A 20,065-nucleotide genomic window follows, 5' to 3' on the forward strand; every position below is an offset into this window, starting at 1 on the left:
ATATTTGCAACTTTCTTTGAGGGGAGCTTCGTCCTTATTTTTTTCCAGCTGATTAATTCTGCTGAAAGGTGAGAATTTCCAACAGTCTCTGCTCCAACACTGTCACTTTAGAAACGGTATTGATGGACTCCTCAAAAGACTTTGGATCTCAAACGCTTGGCAAATCGATCCTATTAAAAAATAAAATAAAAAATGAAAACAGTGCAGCCAGTTCCCAGCCTACTAATTTCACTTTCCCACTCCAGCCATGGGCAAAGTGGGGAATGGGGTGTGTGTGTGTGTGTGTGGGGGACCTTCCCAGATCTCCAATTCTGCAAACTATAAAAAAGGCTTTTTGCTGCAGACTCAAGGGCAACAGTTAAGCTCGTTGGGGGCTCGCAGAAAGAAAAGCCACAAAAGGGAGGCGGAAGAGGGGGGTACTTGAGCGGCGATGGGGAGCAATTCAGATGCCAGGAGGCTCGGGGGGGGGGTCTAAGGAGAGCACCCCAATATAAGGGGCAGGAAAGGTCGAGCCAAGCAACTCCCCACGCTCGGCGGGACTGAGCGCTTCCTTCCTGCAACTCACAAAGGGTGACAAGCGGCGGGAGGAAGGGGGCAAAGACAGATTGGAGCGGAGGGAGGAGGAAGTGGAAGGTGACCGCGCCTAGGCCGGGCTTCTCTCCTGCGCCAGGGCCTCCCGGAGCCGAGACGAATTGAGGCGGGAACCGGTCGCTGCAGGAGGCGACATGAACTCGTGGCCTGTTGGGGCCAGGCAGGGCAGTCCGCGTCCCGACTCCCCGCTGCTGGTCTTGTGGGCGCTGCTGCTTCTGACCCGCTATTCGGCGGAAGAGGAGAAACGGGGTAAGCGTTCACATTGAAATCCAACACTTCGGCTCAGTTTAGCGTTTAATTCGGAGCACCGACTCCAAGATCTTGGCTTTTTGAAGCAGCCGAGGCCGGATTCGGCGTAGGGTTGGGTAAATTACAGGCGGAGCCAGGGGTAAATTTTGACTTAACATTTGCTGCTTCTCTCTCTCTCTCTCTCTCTCCTAATTAATAGAAATATTACTCGTTATGGTTACGGCTTTTTCCAAGTTATCCCAAGGTGGCAAAATATTTTTTTCCTGACAGTTAGAACAACTCATCAGTGGAACGACTTGCCTCCAGAAGCTGTGAATGCTCCAACACTGGAGGTTTTTAAGAAGAGATTGGACAAGCATTTGCCTGAAATGGTATAGGGTTTCCTGCCTGAGCAGGGGGTTGGACTAGAAGACCTCTAAGATCCCTTCCAATTCTGTTATTAAGCAGGGCTGCATCAAGTCCCTAGAACAACATGATAAAGCAACCCAGATGTTGACTTCCAGATGTGAAGTCAAGGCCAGTCACCTGCTTACTCTTCTGCTGTCTGACTGAATAGTGCTGAGAGAGTATCTCTGGTCATGTGTAGAATGCACATGGATAAATGGCTCAAGAATGCATCAGGTGTCTGTTGTTTTGGAGGGAAAACCTATCTGAGTAGTATATAACAATGATTTCTACTTTTTGATTACATTTTCCCCGACATATTCTATTTTCCCCCTAACTTTCAAGCCTCCTTCTGTTCAGTGAGTAAAAGTACCCTTAAAATAATACAACAGTGCCTCCCTTTTCATAAGATGGGTCCTAATCTCGATAGAAAGAAACCCCAAATATAGCAGTGGCAAACTATGTGGAGAGAGAGAGAGATGTTTGTGAACTCATTGAGCTTGCCCAACATCTCCAAAATGAGGATGTTGCCTTGCATGTGTTGAAGTTATTTTCTGCATGCTAAAAAGTGGGTGGAAGCCACCTAGTACTTCATGCCAAATTGCAAAATTTTCTTCTAGATATGTTATGCAAAACTTCCCCAGTCTGCAAGATTTATATGGGGAGCTTCCAGCAGACCCAGCCAGTTTATCTAGTAGTGAAGGATGCTGGGAGTTGCAATTCATTAACAGAGGATGCCAAAATTCCCTCCCTCCCTTGTTTCTTTAGGTGATTCTAATGATTCCTATTGTGCACACCTTTTAAGCTGATACTATTTCCAAATCTTGGTGATTTCTGGATGTGTAAACTTCAAGTCCCAGAATTCTCAGCAACAAATATGCTGAGTTGGTCCACATATCTGGAAGTAACCCAGTCTTGGAAACACTGGTACAGATCATCTTTCTTCCAAATGTGTTGCACTACAATTGAGCACGGATAGCCAGATAATCTTTTGGCATGCTGACTACTGATTTTAAATTTAAGGATCATAATCCAGTGCATTGTATTGTTATTAACTGTCATTAACATGATATGATTTATTCTCACAACAGCCTTATGAAATAACTTAGACTGCGGTAAAGCAACTGGCCCATGAGGGATTGAATCTAGGTCTCCTCATCTAACAATCCTAATCTGAGAATCCCTTGTGTGTGTCAGTATCCCCTGCTAATTACATATTGGGTGCATTTCTCTTACTGCTTTATTAAATTAAATCCTGCATTTCATTGAGCCCAAAGCAATGTACAGAACACTAAAAATTCTAACCATTTAAAATATTTTATTCTAATGCGTTTTAAAATATATGCCTGCTTTTTCTCTTCTTTGCTACTCTTTCCAAGTTCACCATGTTTTTTTAGGTTTTTAGGTTTACCCTATTTTTAGGGTACAGTCAGTTAATTACTGCGCCTAGAAGTCTCTTATCAGAAGTCTCTTTTTGGGGATCCTAAGGTTCTGTGGAAATGTTTGAAAAATGTGGTCTAGGTTACTAAATAGATTATCTTCCCATCTTAATTTACTCCCCTTTTTTTGCAGAAAACACCAGAGATGTAATTTTTGATGTTTGTGCTACTTGCCATGCAAATGCCACATGTGTACAAAAAGATGGCAAAGATATCTGTGAGTGCAACTATGGATTTATTGGAAATGGGAGAACAATCTGTCATGGTAGGTGAATATTTGCAAACAGCATCCAACTTCTACAGCAATATGCTTTTAAATACATTGAAAATGATAGTCAGATCATGGAGGCACAGACCACTGCCTTGCAACTAGGGACCACAATAACATAAGCCAAGGACTACCTGTACCCATTTTGTTATGTAGATTCCCAGCAAATAGTAAGAATGAGATCAACCTGATCCATTGCTGTTTAAACATTGGAATCGATCCTTGTAAGTCTCTTCACCCATTTCCCCTTAACTCCCTCTCTCATACGTTCCTAAGGCAAAAACAAGGGCTGTTTTTTTTCCCTTTGTCCAGGCACTGGGGATTGTGAGGGTAATTTGTTTTCCATCTTTGATCTAAAAAGTTTTTCTAGCCTGGGCTATTGTATTGGGGAAAATGGGTCCTTTTTCAGAGCATCTGCTCTACACTCAACTGTAGGTAGACCTCGACTTACAACAGTTCATTTAGTGACCTTCAAAGTTACAAAAGCAGTGAAAAAATTACTTAACAACCGTTGCAGCACCTCCCCCCCATGGTCACATGATCAAAATTCAGATGCTTGGCTACTGGTTCATATTTATGACGGTCGCAGTGTCCCGGGATCATGTGATCAGCTTTTGAGACCTTCTGACAAGCAAAGTCACCGTGGAAGCCAGATTCACTTAACAAGCGTGTTAACTGGTTCACTTAACAACAGTGGCAAGGAAAGTCTTAAAATGGGGCAAAACTCACTTAACAAATGTCTCACTTAGCAACAGAAATTTTGGGCTCAATTGTGGCTGTAAGTCGAGGACTACCTATATAGATCTTTGGCAGCCTCCATTCCCTGGGGAGGCTAGGAGGTAATGATGTGATTAGAGGGCTGATTATATAATCTGGCAAGTTCAATGTCTGCCTGCCTCCTAAGACAGCTTTGCAAATCCTTCCTAAGAAGCATCTCTCAGTATGCTTCTTATAAAACTCCTAATAAAACTCCTCTCTTTCATTCATCAAAGCAGGCACATTTATAGGTTTGCCTTTCTGCTTCAGGAGCTGCTCCCATGGATCTCAGCAGGCCTGTCCATGCACATTTTTGGATTTCCTCCCCCCCCCCCCTCTGTAGATCAGAGGCTATGCATGGCTGTGCAAGCAGAGACAGCTAGGAACAGCTTCTCAAGCTGCCACGTGAACTTGGGAAGAAAGTGGCTACTTTAACCATTTGAAGAGAGGTGCTTTGCTTGAACTTTCTTGTGTCATGTCGTGAAGCCCTTTTGAAGATTTCTAAAATAATAATAATTTATTAAAGGTGTATGCTCCCAATTTTAATTGGGCAGTTCACAACAATTAAAAAAAATACATTAAAATCAGTAAAGCGTAAAAGATAAAGGTAGAAGACAAACGATGCCAAGTGAAACAGATGGATGGAACGAAGGGAAGGGTCTCACTCACCCTAGCTTGATATATGTATATGTGACATATGTATATCTGTCCTTTGTGTCTTGATCAGTGCATACTTGACCTCATGGCAGCACGACACTACGCCATTAATGTTAGTTTCTGGGCAAGATTGTTTAACTCAGTGGTTCTCAACCTTTTTAATGCCGCGACCCCAAACGGTCGTAAGTCGAGGACTAAACCGGTCGTACGTCGAGGACTAAACCGGTCGTAAGTCGAGGACTACCCAAGCGGTCGTAAGTCGAGGACTTTCCCTGCCCTGGAGTGCCGCGCATGCGTGGTTCCGCCCACTGCACCGGCCGAAGCGTAGCTGGCAAGGGCAGAGACGGAGCAGGCCGACCACTAGCTGGCCCAGCCCAAGGGAGGTAAGGCACCCGCCGGAAAAGGGAAAAAAAATGGCGGACAGCCTTGCTTGGTGACCCCCGTGAAATGGTCGATCGACCCCAAATGGGGTCCCGACCCACAGGTTGAGAACCACTGGTTTAACTTGTACATATTTTAATTTCGTATTTTATATTTTAAATTTTATATTGTACAGTAAGCCTTATTTTAATTGTGATGCTTCTGACATGAATACAGGTAGTCCTCGACTTACAGCCACAATTGAGCCCAAATATTTATGTTGTTAAGTGAGAAATTTGTTAAGTGAGTTTTGCCCTATTTTTCTTGCCACAGTTGTTAAGTGAATCACTGCGGTTGATAAGTGAGTAACCCGGTTGTTAAGTGAATCTGGCTTCCACATTGACTTTGCTTATTAGAAGATTGCAAAAGGAGATCACATGACCTTGGGACACAGCAACAGTCAAAAGTATGAACCAGTTGCCAAGCATCTGAATTTTGATCACATGACCATGAGGATGCTGCCAAGGTCGTAAGTGCGAAAAATGGTCATAAGTCACATTTTAGTGCCGTTGTAACTTTGAATAATCATTAAATGAACTGTTGTAAGTCGAGGACCACCTGTAAATGGACAAGCAAACTCAAGACTGGAACTTTGGTAGGGCTTTGGTGATGGTGGGGGACATTTCTTCTTTTATTTATAGGCCTTGTCGAGGACCACATTGCTGGTGTTTTCTCAGTTTCTCACATATCCAACACAAAAATGTTTTTTGCTGAACAAATTGCATGGTAATCATTTCTGGCATGCAGTTTTCAGTTATTTATTTCACTATGTCATCACTTCCTAAAATTGCTTCTTCTTCTTAGAAAGATAGACAAGTTAATACAATATGGATCTAAAAATAGGGTGTAAGTCAGACTTTCGATGTGACAAAATTTCTGAACCATTTTTTCATGCATTGTGGTCAGGATTTTAAAGAGTCTCAAAGAGTCTCTAAGTTCAATGAATGGAGCTTATTGCTAGTGCCGATGCTATCCTCATACACACATAGAAACATTTATTCTCGCCAGCCTGAGACATAAGTTTGAGAGATGATGAGTTCTCTAGTATCATTTAGCTTATTAATCAAGAAGGGACTAGAATAGATGCCTCTTATCTGAACTGCAAGAGCCCAGTGACCACTAGATGGCAGCAAAGAGATGCAGAAAACTTTATTCCCTTGCTGCCATTTATGGTCAACAAGATCTTTGTAACCAAGTTATGATATTCTTCCTGTCAGTCACAACTGCCTTCTGCTTTGATGTATTTGTTTTACTTGTATCATGCAAGCAATCTAATACTCAAGGGACCAATGTCCAAGGAGGAGAAGATTCCTGCACTTTTATTCACATGAACAAATGGTCTATGGTTTGTATCAGAACAGATCTTCTGCTATCTTACCTTTTTTGTTGCTCCCTGTGTAGCTGTGTTTGAAACAAACATTTTTTTTTAAGAATCAGTCACCTTTCTTATTCTTGGGTCGTCAAACGTTTCCATACGTTTGCCTCACCTAATAATTTTTCTCTGGATCATATTTGTTAAACATCTTACACAATTTCCCCCCAAACTCATATCTGGTTCTTCCATTATCAACATTCACCAATCTGTAGATACTTCCCTATGACAGCTCAGATGATGCTAGTTTATAATTTCTAACATACATATTATCCCTTTCATTCATAATTAAGCCTATACTTTTACTTCCCTGAATGTGTTTATCAATTCCACTTCCAAAAATCAGACTCTTTATTCAGATCTACTGTATCCTCTCCTTTTCAGTTAGTTTTGCAGTCTCACAATATACATAGTTTTATTTCACTTGTTAATTCATGCTAATTGTAACAAAATAATATTGCCTACTTGCTCCAGATTAGATGTATATGTATTATACTGACACATATGGGATATTTTCATCCATTATTAGAGTGGTAGAACAATATTATTGGTCCTATTATATAATACTAATTGTACTCTTTATTAATGTGATTAACCTCTGTTATATATTTTAAATATATTGTCAGATAAAAATGAATGTCTTTCTGGCATTTGTGGAGAGCACGCTGTATGTCATAATACACACGGAAGCTATTACTGTGTTTGCCATGTAGGCTTCCAGGCCTCCAATAAACATGGAACATTTATTCCCAATGATGGCACAACATGTATAGGTAAGTACCGCAACGATAAATCATTCGTATGTTTTTCTGTTTTCATTTAATTTAAAGAGCACTTGGTACAATTAGTTTTAGTTTTCAGTTATGGATTGTTTTCACTGTGTATATTTTAAACTTTGTGAGCAAAACACATTTGTGTCTGATTCTCTTAAAGTCTCATATAATTAATAGATTAAACAGTGAACGTAGTGCAAGTTAAATTTACATCTGCAATATTTAGCAGAAACAGTAAAATATACTTGTATAGTATTGGCACTGCATGGATCATCCTTATGGAACACTACTTAGCTCTGCTAAAATTAATATATTACTTATTTATTCTTTGGATGTGTCAGAATAAACCACACTAAGTGTGTTCATTTCTTTTTCCCTTATTAGTTCATCTTTCTGTACTTAAGGTTTGTATTCCTCATCTGTCAATAACACATTTCTTACATTTACTCAGTGCTTTTTTTGTAAAAACAAAAGGTGCCGGAATTCACACACGTCATACAACCCGCCTTGCCTACCCTACAAGGTTCCATCCAAAAAAGGTGCCGGAACTCCGTTCTGGGCGTTCTATGACAAAAAAAGCCCTGCATTTACTGATTATCAGTTATTTAAACATATCAAGTTAGAATACATTGGTTTAAAACTGCAGAGGGTGCTCAATGTCTTAAAACTCCATTTAATTTAATTTTTAATTTATTTTTTCTTATATTACCAAGGAAAGCAGTATTTTTCTCACAATAAGTCTGAGTCTGCTACAGATTTGAACCCTGTAGGGGAAAGAACTATTCACATGGGAATAACTAAAAAAAAATGGGAAGGGAATGCCATTTCCTTCAAAGTTGCTTTTCTTCTTAAGCAAGTGAAATTCTTCAAATTTTGTTCACTTGGTGGCGTTCCAAGGATTTGATTCTGAGGAAAATGAGACTTGGAGTTTTATATTTTCTCTCAGAGAACGCCAGTTGGTAGATCTCGGGAAGTCAAAGAAATTGGGGAGAAGCATCTCAAATTTTATTTTTCCTTTCCCTTTACTGCAGTTGTGGATTGTGGACCTCCACCTTATATTCCAAATGCTCTGTCAGCTCCTGTGGATAAAACCACTTATGGAAACCAAGTCCTTTATACCTGTCAGCCTAATTATGTCCTTGAAAGTGGGAACTCAACTGCGGTTTGCAATGCCAAAGGAAAATGGGAAGGTGCAGATATGGTGTGTAAAGGTAAAGAGAGCATCTGAAAAATCCATTGATAAATCTAATTGTTCCCATGAGAGTAGTCACTTGTCAGTCCATTTGAAAAAAAAATGGTTCCTTTAAACCTCACAGAAATCAAAGCCAAATTTATATAATTTCAAGATTTTCTGTGTTGTACCTGCCCAGGAAAACCATACAATGCTTTCCAGGTCCTCTAGATTTTTTTAAAATTTACCTATTATTATTGGGTTTTTATCTGTCCTGTTTAATATATAATTTAAAGCAGTGAACGTACCTCCTGCCTCTTATGTTATTCTTAATTTATAATAGGGGTAGAGATTATAAACAAAACCATGCATTCAGTACTGGAAACACAACTTTTTCCCGTTGATGTTTTAAGATAGGGGTGTCCATCTTTTGTAACTTTAAGACTTGTGGACTTCAATTCCCAGAATTCCCTAGCCAGGAGGGCTGCTTGGGGGAATTGTGGGAGTTGAAGTTCACAAATCTTAAAGTCGCCAAGGTTGGACAGCCCTATTTTAATCTTGGCTGATGGTTGTTGTTTGATTGCCTGTTGCTTAGGCTAGTCCAGTGGTGGCGAACCTATGGCACGCGTGCCAGAGGCGGCACTCAGAGCCCTCTCTGTGGGCACACGCACTGTCGCCCCAGCCCCGCCTCTCCCCATGGCCCCCTTCTCACCAGCAGCCCCCCTGGAGGGGAGTCACCCCCAGGCACGGACCACATGGAGCAGCACAGCCAAGCACATGGCAGCTAGGCAGCAGGGACAAGACTCCGCCCTCACGCCCCGTCGCACACAGATGCTGCGGGTTATGGGCGGAGGGCGTGGCTGCCACCACGCTGCTGGGCCGCCTGGGCGATCTACTGTGGTGGGCCGTGGAGGCGGTGGGTGGCCTTGTGGGTGCGGAGCGGGTGCGGAGCGGAGTGGGGCGGGAGTGGAGGCAGGGGCGGTTTTTGGACACTCTAAAAGGTTCGCCATCACTGGGCTAGCCTAAGACTATAATGCGAAGGAGAGAGTTCCCCAAAATTTTTCCTAGAGAAGCAAAATGATTTGGCAGTTGACTTTTAGTTCAGTGCTGACCATTAGACAGCATCTCTCTGTGATGTAATGATAATTGAGGCTTTTACCTTTCCTACAGGAGACAATCCTTCCCCATTGGCAGGGTTGAAACTGTGCTGTCTCTGCAGGTCAGAGATAGCATTTTATGATCATTCCTTTTCTTTCTTCTCCTGGCATCAGCCAGCTGAGGCAAACACCTCCCTCTGCCTAATGATAGCATCAGCTCTATTTATTTATCTTTATTTCTAAAAACAACTTTTACTATGTTATTTTAAAATTATTTTTAATGAATATCCCGCGGTGTACTCTTTGGCTCTGACATACTGATCCAGGCTTGCTTGTTTACATACTATTTTCATATTGTGCTTCAGTTATATTCTCACGGTGGTTTTCATAAAGTAGAAAAAAAATTAAATGTATATAAAAAAATCCCTAAACCTATAAAGCACAAAAGCTGTATAAAATAGTTAATAGGATTAAAACTGTATCAAAAAAGCTTAAGGGAAATGCCCTTAAGAAATGCCCTTTCCTGGGGCATTTAAAATATTAAATATTAAAATAGCTGTTTTGATTTTTTTTTAATATACTACAGATAAAAAAGCAAATAAATATGCATAAAGCATACCTTCTCATACTGGTTATTATTGCTACATAAACTACGGCCTTTTTGGAATTTGTTTTTACTGATAGACCCAGGGTGTTGTCAACTCATAATCTCTACAAAATAATTTTATGTGCAGCTCAGTTAAAATTTAGATGCTGCTTTTGTTTTAATGAGTAATAGTTCACAACATTAACTTTTTAACAATAGTTAATGGTTTATTGTTCCAAATATGCCTGATTGCATGAACTGAAAATGATTCTTTTCCAAACATAATTCTCAGAGTTCACTTAGCAAGATTTATTTGAATGAAAGGAATAGGGATATAAGAATTCCAGCAAGGGAACTAATTTTTTAATGTGGAACCAATTTCTTTCTGTGTATATCAGGACAAAGACTTGTTGAATCTGTTTCTCATAGCCTTATTGTGAACTGAAGGCATGGTGCCTCCCTTTCTTGATAACAGAGAAGTCTACAGCTAGCTGTTGACATAACAGTCAATTGAATCTTTATCAGTCTGAGAACCAATTTTTACACAAGCTGTGGTTAATCACCACAGAAATGAATTTCCCCAATACCTAATTATAGCTATAATAGAAGAGAGAGGACGGGTAAAATATAATAGATATTTCATAACATGGTATCTGAATATGGCTAGTGCTAAGCTACTTTCAGAATATTTCATGCAGCTTTCTGAAACTCTTTATACCATTTATATTGAAGTAATGGGTATAACAGCATAACTGAGCTTTTGGAATCGAATCTCCTCTTTTGGAAACCTTCTGAGACTTCGCATCCTAGCCCAGCTTTTAGCCTTCAGTTACTTGGTAGTTCACACTGCCACCATTTCTACTCTATTGTGTGCCTATCCTGGCAACTTCTCTCTAAACCTGCTGGGTGTGACAGTTAGATCTCTCAGTTTCTGTGCTGCCTGTTGTGACTAAAAGGTAAAAATGAGGGGGGGGGGAAACAAGATTAGAAGAGACACAGCTTCTAGATTATATAAGAACTCTGGTGGTGCAATGGTTAGAATGCAGTATTGCAGGCTGACTCTGCCTACAACCTGGAGTTCGATCCTGACTGACTCAAAGTTGACTCAGCCTTCCATCCTTCCGAGGTCAGTAAAATGAAGACCCAGATTGTTGGAGGCAATATAGTAACATTGTAAACTGCTCAGAGAGTGCTGTAAAGCACTATAGAGCAGTATATAAGTCTATTGCTATTGCTATATTTCAGGCCACAAGATATTAATGAAGAAAACAATAAATCATCTTGGTCACAGCCTGAGGGAGGAATAGAAAGGAACGCTGAGTTGACCTAAAATATCTTATTTCTATAAGAAATAATCAGAAGAGACAATAAGGGCTAAGAAGCAACAGACAAAGAGGTACATCCTAACACAATTTTCTGCCTAGATTTCTGCTCATTTCTCTGTACTTTAATCAAAATCTCAGAAAAACTGTGTTAGTTATGTCTTTTTCCTAGCCCTGATATTCAACTCCTCACTTTGTTCTCTGCTCTGATTCTGCCTCAAAAATAATCAGTGAGATTCCTAGGTGAGGTTCTGTGGCGGACCTTTTGTCTCCGAAGTAGCAGATCAGTGAAGTGAACACTGGCTAGCACTGATTTCTGATCAGTGAAAGTCTTTCCAAATGAAGGAGAGAAGGAGAGATCGCCCATCTGAATTCCAAGCAGCTGCTCCTCAGAAAGATACTGAAGAATGGAGGTCTTGCGGTTTCTCATGAGTAGAGCAGCTACTGGGGTCCATGGGAGAAACACCACACTCACACTTGCAGTGCACAAGAGGGAGAAGAGAGAGAAGTTGAAAGCTGACTCCTTGTGCACTGGCCATGTGCACTAGCTATGCTTCACTTGTGGATGTGGATTGAGAATGTCTGTAATCTGTTTAAGAAGATGGAAATTCTGTGCCTGAGCTACCAACTTGTGCAAACTGCAGACAGGACATGTAGCCCGTTTAAAAGAGATATAATAGGTCAACTAGCTTGATGTCATTTAGGAGTACTTGTGAAGTAGACAATCATGCTTAAACTTGACATGCACACATTATACAGAGAATATGCCAATAAAGGAACATATATCCATGTGTGGTAGACACTATCCCTGCATTACTGAATCCACTTTGCCTCACGGTTCCTATGGATCACTGGCGTCTTTAAAAGCTCTCTGAAAATGCATCACATCCTGCTTACCGTCCCTTAAATATACTTAAAGTTGTACTGCAGTGCATCTGGACCATCTGTCCTCCCCCCCACACACACCCCATAGTGGCAAGTCCTTTAAAAATTTAGACAGCTCTGGGAGTACTGTATTGAATTGGTTGTAGTAGAAGACACTCAGCAACTCAGCCTCTCCCTCTTTAACTGTTAAGCGTGCTGCCTATTCTCTCTCTGTCTATACCCAGTCTTTTAAATTCTAGCTTCATTTCTCCTCCTCTTTCCCAATTAATTTTTTTTAAGATCTCCAGTTCCAATTTTTAAATGTTTTCTTCCATGTGTTCTTTTAAGTTCTGTTTTTAAGTTCTGGAATTCAAACAGGACTGTGGTTCCCACTGACTATGCGATAGTCTCAGTCTGACATGTTGTCCTTCAAGATATCTCCTGCTGGCTGAAGAGGCCATGATGTTTTTGGCATGGAAAAGGGCTTTTTCCTCAACACTGATCTGGTTATGTCATTGAACCCAGAAGCTAGAAATAAAAGCAACTTCTGACTATTATCTTTGTTTAAAAAAAAAGAATTTTTTAAAAAGAGGAAAAAATGTGTGTGTGGGGGTTTGGTTGTGATAGATAGAACAATGACCCAAAGTTGTATTCAGGATTATGATAAATGATACATTCTTCAGTTGAAAAGCAGCTATGATAGTCCTCAACTTAGGGCCACAACTGAGCCCAACATTTCAGTTGTTAAATGAGTTTTGACCCATTTTGTGACCTTTTCCCCCCCCACAATTGTTAAGTGAATTATTGCAGTTGTTAAGTGAATCATGCAGTCATTAAGCAATCTGACTTCTTCCATTGACTTTACTTGACAGAAGCTGGCTGGGAAGATTACAAATGGTGATCACATGATCCCAGGACAGTGCAACTGTCATAAACACATACCAGTTATCAAGTGCCCAAATTTTGATTAAGTGACCATGGGGATGCTGCAAATACTGCAAAGGTCAGAAGTGTGAAAACTGGTCATAAGTCATTTTTTTCACAATAACCAAACAACAGAGTTGGAAGGGACCTTGAAGTTCTTCTAGTCCAACCCCCTGCTCAAGCAGGAAACCCTATACCATTTCAGAAAAATGGTCGTCCAATCTCTTCTTTAAAACCTCCAGTGTCGGAGCACTCAAACTTCTGGGACCAAGTCATTCCACTCATTAACGTCAGGAAATTTCTCCTTAATTCTAGGTTGGTTCTCTCCTTGATTAGTTTCCATCTCTGCCTTCAGGTGCTTTGGAGAATAGGTTGACTCCCTCTTCTTTGTGGGCAGCCCCTGAGATATCGGAAGACTGCTATCATGTCCCCCCTCGTCCTTCTCTTCATTAAACGAGACATGCCCAATTCCAGCAACCGTTCCTTATATGTTTTAGCCTCCAGTCCCCCTAATCAGCTTTGTTGTTCTTCTGATACTCTTCTCTTTGTTGCTTTTCAGCGCCATTGTACAGTCACTAAATAAATGGCCGTATGTCAAAGACTACGTGTACTGAATTTTCTTAAATGAAAACAATAGTTAAACAATTGGTAATTGTTTATCAGTGGCATGGGTAATGTTGGTGAAATACCTCCCTTCAGCTCTCTCATAACTCAGATTTTGTGAACAGATTTGGGAAGGAAGAGATGGAAAACAGAAGTCCCATTGCAGTGGCAAGGGTCTATTTACGTGAAGTCAATTATACAAATCAATGTAACGTGTAGTTTCTTATTAAACTATTTGATATGCATTCCATTTTCAATACTCATATTTTTGTTTTATCTCCTTTAGAAATAGACTGTGGAAAACCACCGAGGCTGCCAAATGCAGACATTATCTGGGATAACAGCACAACTTTAGGGAGCACCGTATACTATAAATGCAAAGATGGATTTCAGTCTTTTGGAGAACATAATTTTTCACAATGTAAAATATCTCACAAATGGGAAAACATTACTTTTGAATGCAAAGGTAAATATATTATCTGTTACTTTTGTTCAAATATTCTTTATGGGTGAATAAAATCAAATATCAGCCCCAAAGTCTAGGATCATACTTGATTCCTCTTCTCCAGCCTCTGGAGCCACTTCTTACCATACGGTCCAAAATTGGTGACACAATCTTAAGAGAGTAATGCTGAAAACTGCAGCATATACCCTAACAAAGGTTAATATTTTGAATATATAAAAACATTCCCCTCCTTAATAGGAAAAAACAGAAAATTCAATTCCCACTACATAGTGACGTGACCTTGCCCACATCCTGTCCATTGTCATGGTACCAGGAGGCTGCTTTTACATCATAAATAAAATTTTCTTTCTGGGGGAAAAAAGTCTCATGATTATTGTCAAGTTGTTCATGCCTGATAACCTGACCAGTAACTAGTTTAGAATCAGAATGGTTGCATGAAAAGTACATTTTCGGCAGATGACTCTCATCCTATCCATTCCAATGGCTGATTCATAGTTTCCATTTTATCTTTGGTTGTAGGCAGATGTTCCTTATCCAGACAACCATATTTTCCTGCCAACATTACATTAATTGTTTAACTGTTAAGCATTAACTGCTGCAACCATCTACCCACTGAATGTAAGTGTTTGCAACATGGAAGCCTTCACGTATACAAGTGTTCAAACACTGTTTTCTCTGTCACTTCACATAAAACCCAATGTAGCTTCATGCTGCAAACATTTATGCCGAATGTACGTGTCTCTGTGGCCAGTGCCACTGAAATGATACTGGTTGCAGGGGAGTTTTATTTGGTGTTTTTGAAGGCTCCAGGTAACAAATGTCTAAATGAGGCTAATATTAGGGTCACCAGATCAGGGCTGTAAAATTACAGACAATGGTGCGCCTTTCATAGATATTATTCATTTTACATTGTCTTATTTCCACTTTATCCTTAAAAACCAATCCCCAAAGTAGGAAGCTTATTCTTGTCCAAAGCTGATTATAGTCCATTGACTGGGAATTAGAAGGGAGTTTTATAGTAGTGGTCTCTCCACCTTACCCTGCTTGCCACAGTTAGTGGGAATTCGAGACAAATTATAGAACATAGTCTAAATATTGGACTGTTAAAAAGAATCCATTTAAAATAAAGGAATAAACCCTCATGATGTAGTATAGAATTGCCAAGTGTATTTCTTAATAAAAATTCCTTCTCATCCCATTTAGAAATCACCTGTGGCCAACCTCCTGTATTGTCTTTCTCAAACATGATATGGGATGGATCTACTCATCCAGGAAGCACCGTAAAATACAACTGCATGAAAGGTTTCTATTCCACAGGGACAAAAAGTCATTCTGTTTGCACCAGAAATGGATCTTGGGAAATGTTGGATTTAAGATGTAAAAGTAAGTGCCTAATGAAATCCTTAGTATGATTGTTCTAGAAGTTGTATACATGATTTATTTTACTTCCTTGTTACATTCACAATGTTACAGTAGGAATATCACTCTGAAAACAGAAGGAGAACGATATTACAGGTATTTCCTGATCTATGAACAGAAGCAATTTGTTTGAATTCCCAAATATCTGAGCTACAATTTCAAGTTTTTCTAAGAGATCTTCCAGTTCCCCAGAATTCATTTAGAGTCTGTGTGTGTGTGTGTGTGTGTGTGTGTGTGTGTGTGTGTGTGTGTGTGTGTAGCAGCTGGCAGCCCTTGACTGATCTTTTTAGATTCAGAAGCTAAGCTAGGTTAGACCTGGTTAGTGTTTTGATGGAAAATCACCAGAGAATTCTAGGATTTTGGAGCCCAGATAGTGAAATAGAAAAGACATCCTAAAAAGGAAATGCATGGATGAGTCCATATTAATTGTCAAGAATTGAGCTTGACTTGAGGCTAAATCTGTCTTTTCTTTTGAACATCCTCAATCAGACAGTTTAGGAAAGGCAGGCCTACACAGTCTCAAGTTAAGATGCATAAGGACATAGTCATGTATAATTCTAACAAAAAGGTTCTTGACAAACATAGTAGACCTAGAGGTGAATATTTAGAACAATAATTTAATATATTATATAGCCTGATGCTATATAATATATTAAATTATAAGACCAGCTATCAGATTAGGTTTTTTTAAAAAATCTATTTAGTAGTTAATTATAGCACTGACTCTCAAATTTTAAATAACAATATCCTAAGAACAGGGTTAATATTAATTTATTAGATTACTTTACACTGTGATATACTGTAGAGGGGACCACTAAGTTAAACTACAGTGAAATGAAGTGTATTATCAATGACACATTTGCCATCCCAAATTCCCCCCCCCCAATAATTTTATTAAAAATTGCATTTAAGAAATAAAGGAAATACAAAAAGCTAATGCAGAAATACACACACAAATGCATACAGAGAGAGCAAAAATTGGAAGAAAAAACTTCCCCTTTCATCTCTAGCAACATTAACATTTTATCACTGTCTCTTAAAATACAAAACACTTCTACATTCCATACCTGACCCAATTTTCTATAAACCCATCTCTAAATTTTCAATTACCCTTATTAATCAGGAAAAGTCCACTAAGACTTAACAGAAATAATAACTTAAATATTTATATTTCTCCACTTAAGCAAATTTGCCCCAACTATCTCTTCCAATACTCAAAATACAACCCCAATTAACAATTAAATATTGTAATAGATAGTTTTACAAATGAATCCATTCCACTTTATTAAACATTACCAAAACTAACAATCATCATCCAATCCCTGTGAAAAAAAACCCATTAAAGATCACCAGGGATAACAGGCCATTATTTTAATGCCAATCAGGTAAAACCAATTTTGCATTTTTATTTCTTTCCACCAGTGATCTTTAAGTTTCACCAATACAATTCCAACAACTACTTTCTTATAGTATCTTTGCTTCTTTCAGAATTCTTGTCATCTTTATTAAAATCCTTTTGCAGTCCCACTGAAACTGCTCTCACAAAGTCCAATTCTAAAAAATAATGCACATCCTTCTTTTGGTTTATTATTTGTGTATCTTTTAACATTTTAAATTCATAATTCAATTTCATTTGTAAATCCAGTATTTCCATCTCTTTCTTATAAAGTGAAGTTTTTAAATCCACCTTAAAGTTCATTTCAATTTCATTCAGTAGGGTTTCTTCCTCTTCAATAGTACCTTTTATTTCCATTGTAAACTTCAAGAACTTCTTGGATCCAAGCATAACATTTCCATTAAAATTTCACTTAAAACCATCTAAACTTTTTGATTTTCTTACTTATAAGACTGGTTTGAAAAGAAGGATTGTTTATTTTTTAAATGGTACAGTTTTGTTCTTTTGCATTTTAATAGAACAATACTGGCATCCAGTGGCCTTCTTTATTAACAGCACGCATATGATAAATCTAGTATTGCAGATTAAAACTAAACAGGGCACAGACATAATGTGAAGTTAAGAGAATATGATTCTTCTGGAACTCCAATATCTTGCAAGAGCTTCATTTTCAATAATTCACAGAGGAAACCTCTTGGTTTCATTGTGGTGGGGAAAAGTGAAGCTTATATTTTGCCATATATCTGTGCCTATTGGAACTTCTTTTTGATCTGGAAGAAATTGTGGTGTTTGATATCATGCTTTAGATTAGTGATTTGGAAGATAAGAAGTAATTACTTATTTATAAACTGAAGCAGAATGTGCTTTTAAGTTATATATTTAATGCATATTGCATTTAAATACTACTAATTGGCATTATAACTTCATCTTTACTGATTTTTTTGTTTAATCAATTTAATTACTGTTTGATTTGCAGTAAAGTATACTTGAACTTTATATTCCTAAATATGGAAATAGTTTGAAGTGATTTCCAAACTCTTGTAGTATCTAAGACATATTTCTTCTGTGTGCATGTGAGTGGTGAAGGGAGAAGGAAAATTCTATACAGGTAATCCCCGAGTTACGAGCATTCACTTAGCGCTTGTTCGAAGTTATGCGATAAGCGCCCCCTACTGTTTACGAGCAACTCCCAAAATTATGAATGTTGAAGCACTACAGCAGTTTTTCGCCCTTACAAATGGCTGCAGAGGCTCTGCAACATTCACCCTAGTCCCTCCCCTGTTCCCCACAACTGCTTCCCCCTCCCATTCTGCCATGCCGGATTCACTTACCTTGCAAAAATCCTCTCGGCTGCTGTTTCTCCTCTCTGCCTCTTTGCGGGAGAGGAGAGTCAATGGAAACTCTTGGGTGCCGTAATAATTGCATGAGTTCAGGCACCCATCTTCTTTTGAAGAGAACGGGTGCCTGGACTCTCACAAGATCACAGAGCCCAGAAACCTCGATTTTCGGGGCAAAAAGTGTTTGGGATGCCTGTCTCCTGCCTCTCAAACTCCTTTCCGCCATCGCCAGAACATGTTATAACTTACGCTGGGCTGCAGTCATGTGATTTGTGATGTTTTTTGACCAGCTTCTGGCATTTTTTGCCAGTTTCAGCAAAAAGCATTCATTCAAATTAACGGGTTCACTTAATCATCACAGCATTTGCTTAATAATCACCATGAAAAAGGCCAGAAAATTATTTTCAGTCATGTTGGAAGAAATGGTGAATTGAAGACTGCTCGATGAAAAGCTAACTGAAAACTGCAGTGGAATAAAAAGCCAGCACGTAGATCGGCTCTTTGTAATTCCTCCCCAGACAAAGAAAGAACTTGAGATCACTCACAAGTGCTCCAAACAGCTGCTTCTTCTAGGGAGACTGTAAGACAACGGTCTCCAGAACTCTAGGAGACAAGGGAATAGCTATCTTGCTATCCTGCGGTCTGCACCTTTGAACAGACACTGGGTTCACCTACTTCCTGTTCTAATCACTTTCAATGATTGTTTGTTAACTGCTTTTCATCTGTTAGGAAACTTTAGATCGACAAGTTTAACCGTGCTGGGATTGTTAAGTTTCCTTCAGTCCTTAGCAAAATAAGCTTTAAATACAAATTTAAGGACTTTTTTTTCTGGAATAAATAGCAAATGGATGATTGAAACGTTGATTTTATAAAGTTACAAACAACCTAAGGGTCCAGATAAATTTGAAATAAGATTTTGGAATTAATTATAAAAAAAACACGTCCCATAGGAAAATGGTTTGGTTTTGAATTATTTAAAAAACATACTAAGATAAGGCTATAAAAACTCACACAAAAGAGGGAACTAGAAGGAACTAAAGATTACAATTAAAGAAGAAGAATACTCAAACTTACAAATGCTGAATGAAGCAAAATATTTTAACATTGGACATAACTAAAGGAAATTTTTGAACAATGGAGCCAGAAATTAATTTTAAGAGTTTTTGCCTCTGTAGAAAGTTGTGTTTAAAAGATGCTAGAGAAGAGGAACAAGTGTTACCTGAGATGATTGAGACTGATTTGAAAGTGGATTTAAAAATGTCAGACTACAAGGATGATATGGAAAAATGTTACAGCGAACATACAAAAGAAATCAGCTCATGTTTTAATCATTAAAAGGCATATACAAATAATAACTAAGAGAGTCACCTAGCTAATTTTCCTATATTGGATTAACAAAAGAAGCTTGTTAAAGCTTTGAAGAATTTTGCGAAAATGGACAAAGAAAAAATTAAAAGATATTACATTATTTAAAGGGACAAAAGATCAAGATTCATATTTATGACGGTTGCAGTCTCCTGGGGTCACGTGATCACCTTTTGCAACTTTCTGAAAAACAAAATCCATAGGGAAGCTAGATTCAGCTAACTATGTTACTTAGCTTAACAACTGTAGTGATTCCCATAACAATTGGGGCAAGAAAGGTCATAAAATGTGGCAAAATTCACCGAGCAACAGAAATTTTAGGTTCAATTGTGGTCGTAAGTTGGGAACTATCTAACTTTTCAGCTTTTAATAGGCATTTGGTTGACCATCATGGAAGAGTTTAATTAATAATAATAATAGTAATAACAGAATACTGAATGAACGGTGTGGTGGCCTAGTTGTGAAGACACTTGCTTCCTACTTGGAAGGTTGATTGTTTAATCCTAGGTAGCAGCAGATGTTTCTTAGGGTGCAAAGAAAAAAATATCCAATCAATAAATGCTCAGCTCCATCCAATCGCCCTGACTCTACCCTGAATTAAGGGAC

General features: G+C 38.9%; 1 protein-coding gene across 1 annotated transcript in view; it reads left to right on the forward strand.

The window, feature by feature from the left end:
• The first annotated feature begins 714 nt into the window (after positions 1-714).
• SUSD1 (sushi domain containing 1) overlaps positions 715-20,065 on the forward strand; it is a 35,078-nt gene continuing 15,727 nt past the window's right edge. Inside the window, exons 1-7 of the mRNA XM_029284727.1 lie at positions 715-844; positions 1,288-1,298; positions 2,809-2,928; positions 6,763-6,909; positions 7,941-8,120; positions 13,763-13,942; positions 15,146-15,325. Coding sequence (XP_029140560.1) covers positions 726-844; positions 1,288-1,298; positions 2,809-2,928; positions 6,763-6,909; positions 7,941-8,120; positions 13,763-13,942; positions 15,146-15,325 — 937 coding nt within the window. The 5' untranslated portion in view covers positions 715-725. The remainder of the gene's footprint in view (positions 845-1,287; positions 1,299-2,808; positions 2,929-6,762; positions 6,910-7,940; positions 8,121-13,762; positions 13,943-15,145; positions 15,326-20,065) is intronic.

The sequence above is a fragment of the Protobothrops mucrosquamatus genome, unplaced genomic scaffold (genome assembly GCF_001527695.2).
Source record: "Protobothrops mucrosquamatus isolate PMUCROS unplaced genomic scaffold, P.Mucros_1.0 scaffold874, whole genome shotgun sequence".
Classification (NCBI taxonomy): domain Eukaryota; kingdom Metazoa; phylum Chordata; class Lepidosauria; order Squamata; family Viperidae; genus Protobothrops; species Protobothrops mucrosquamatus.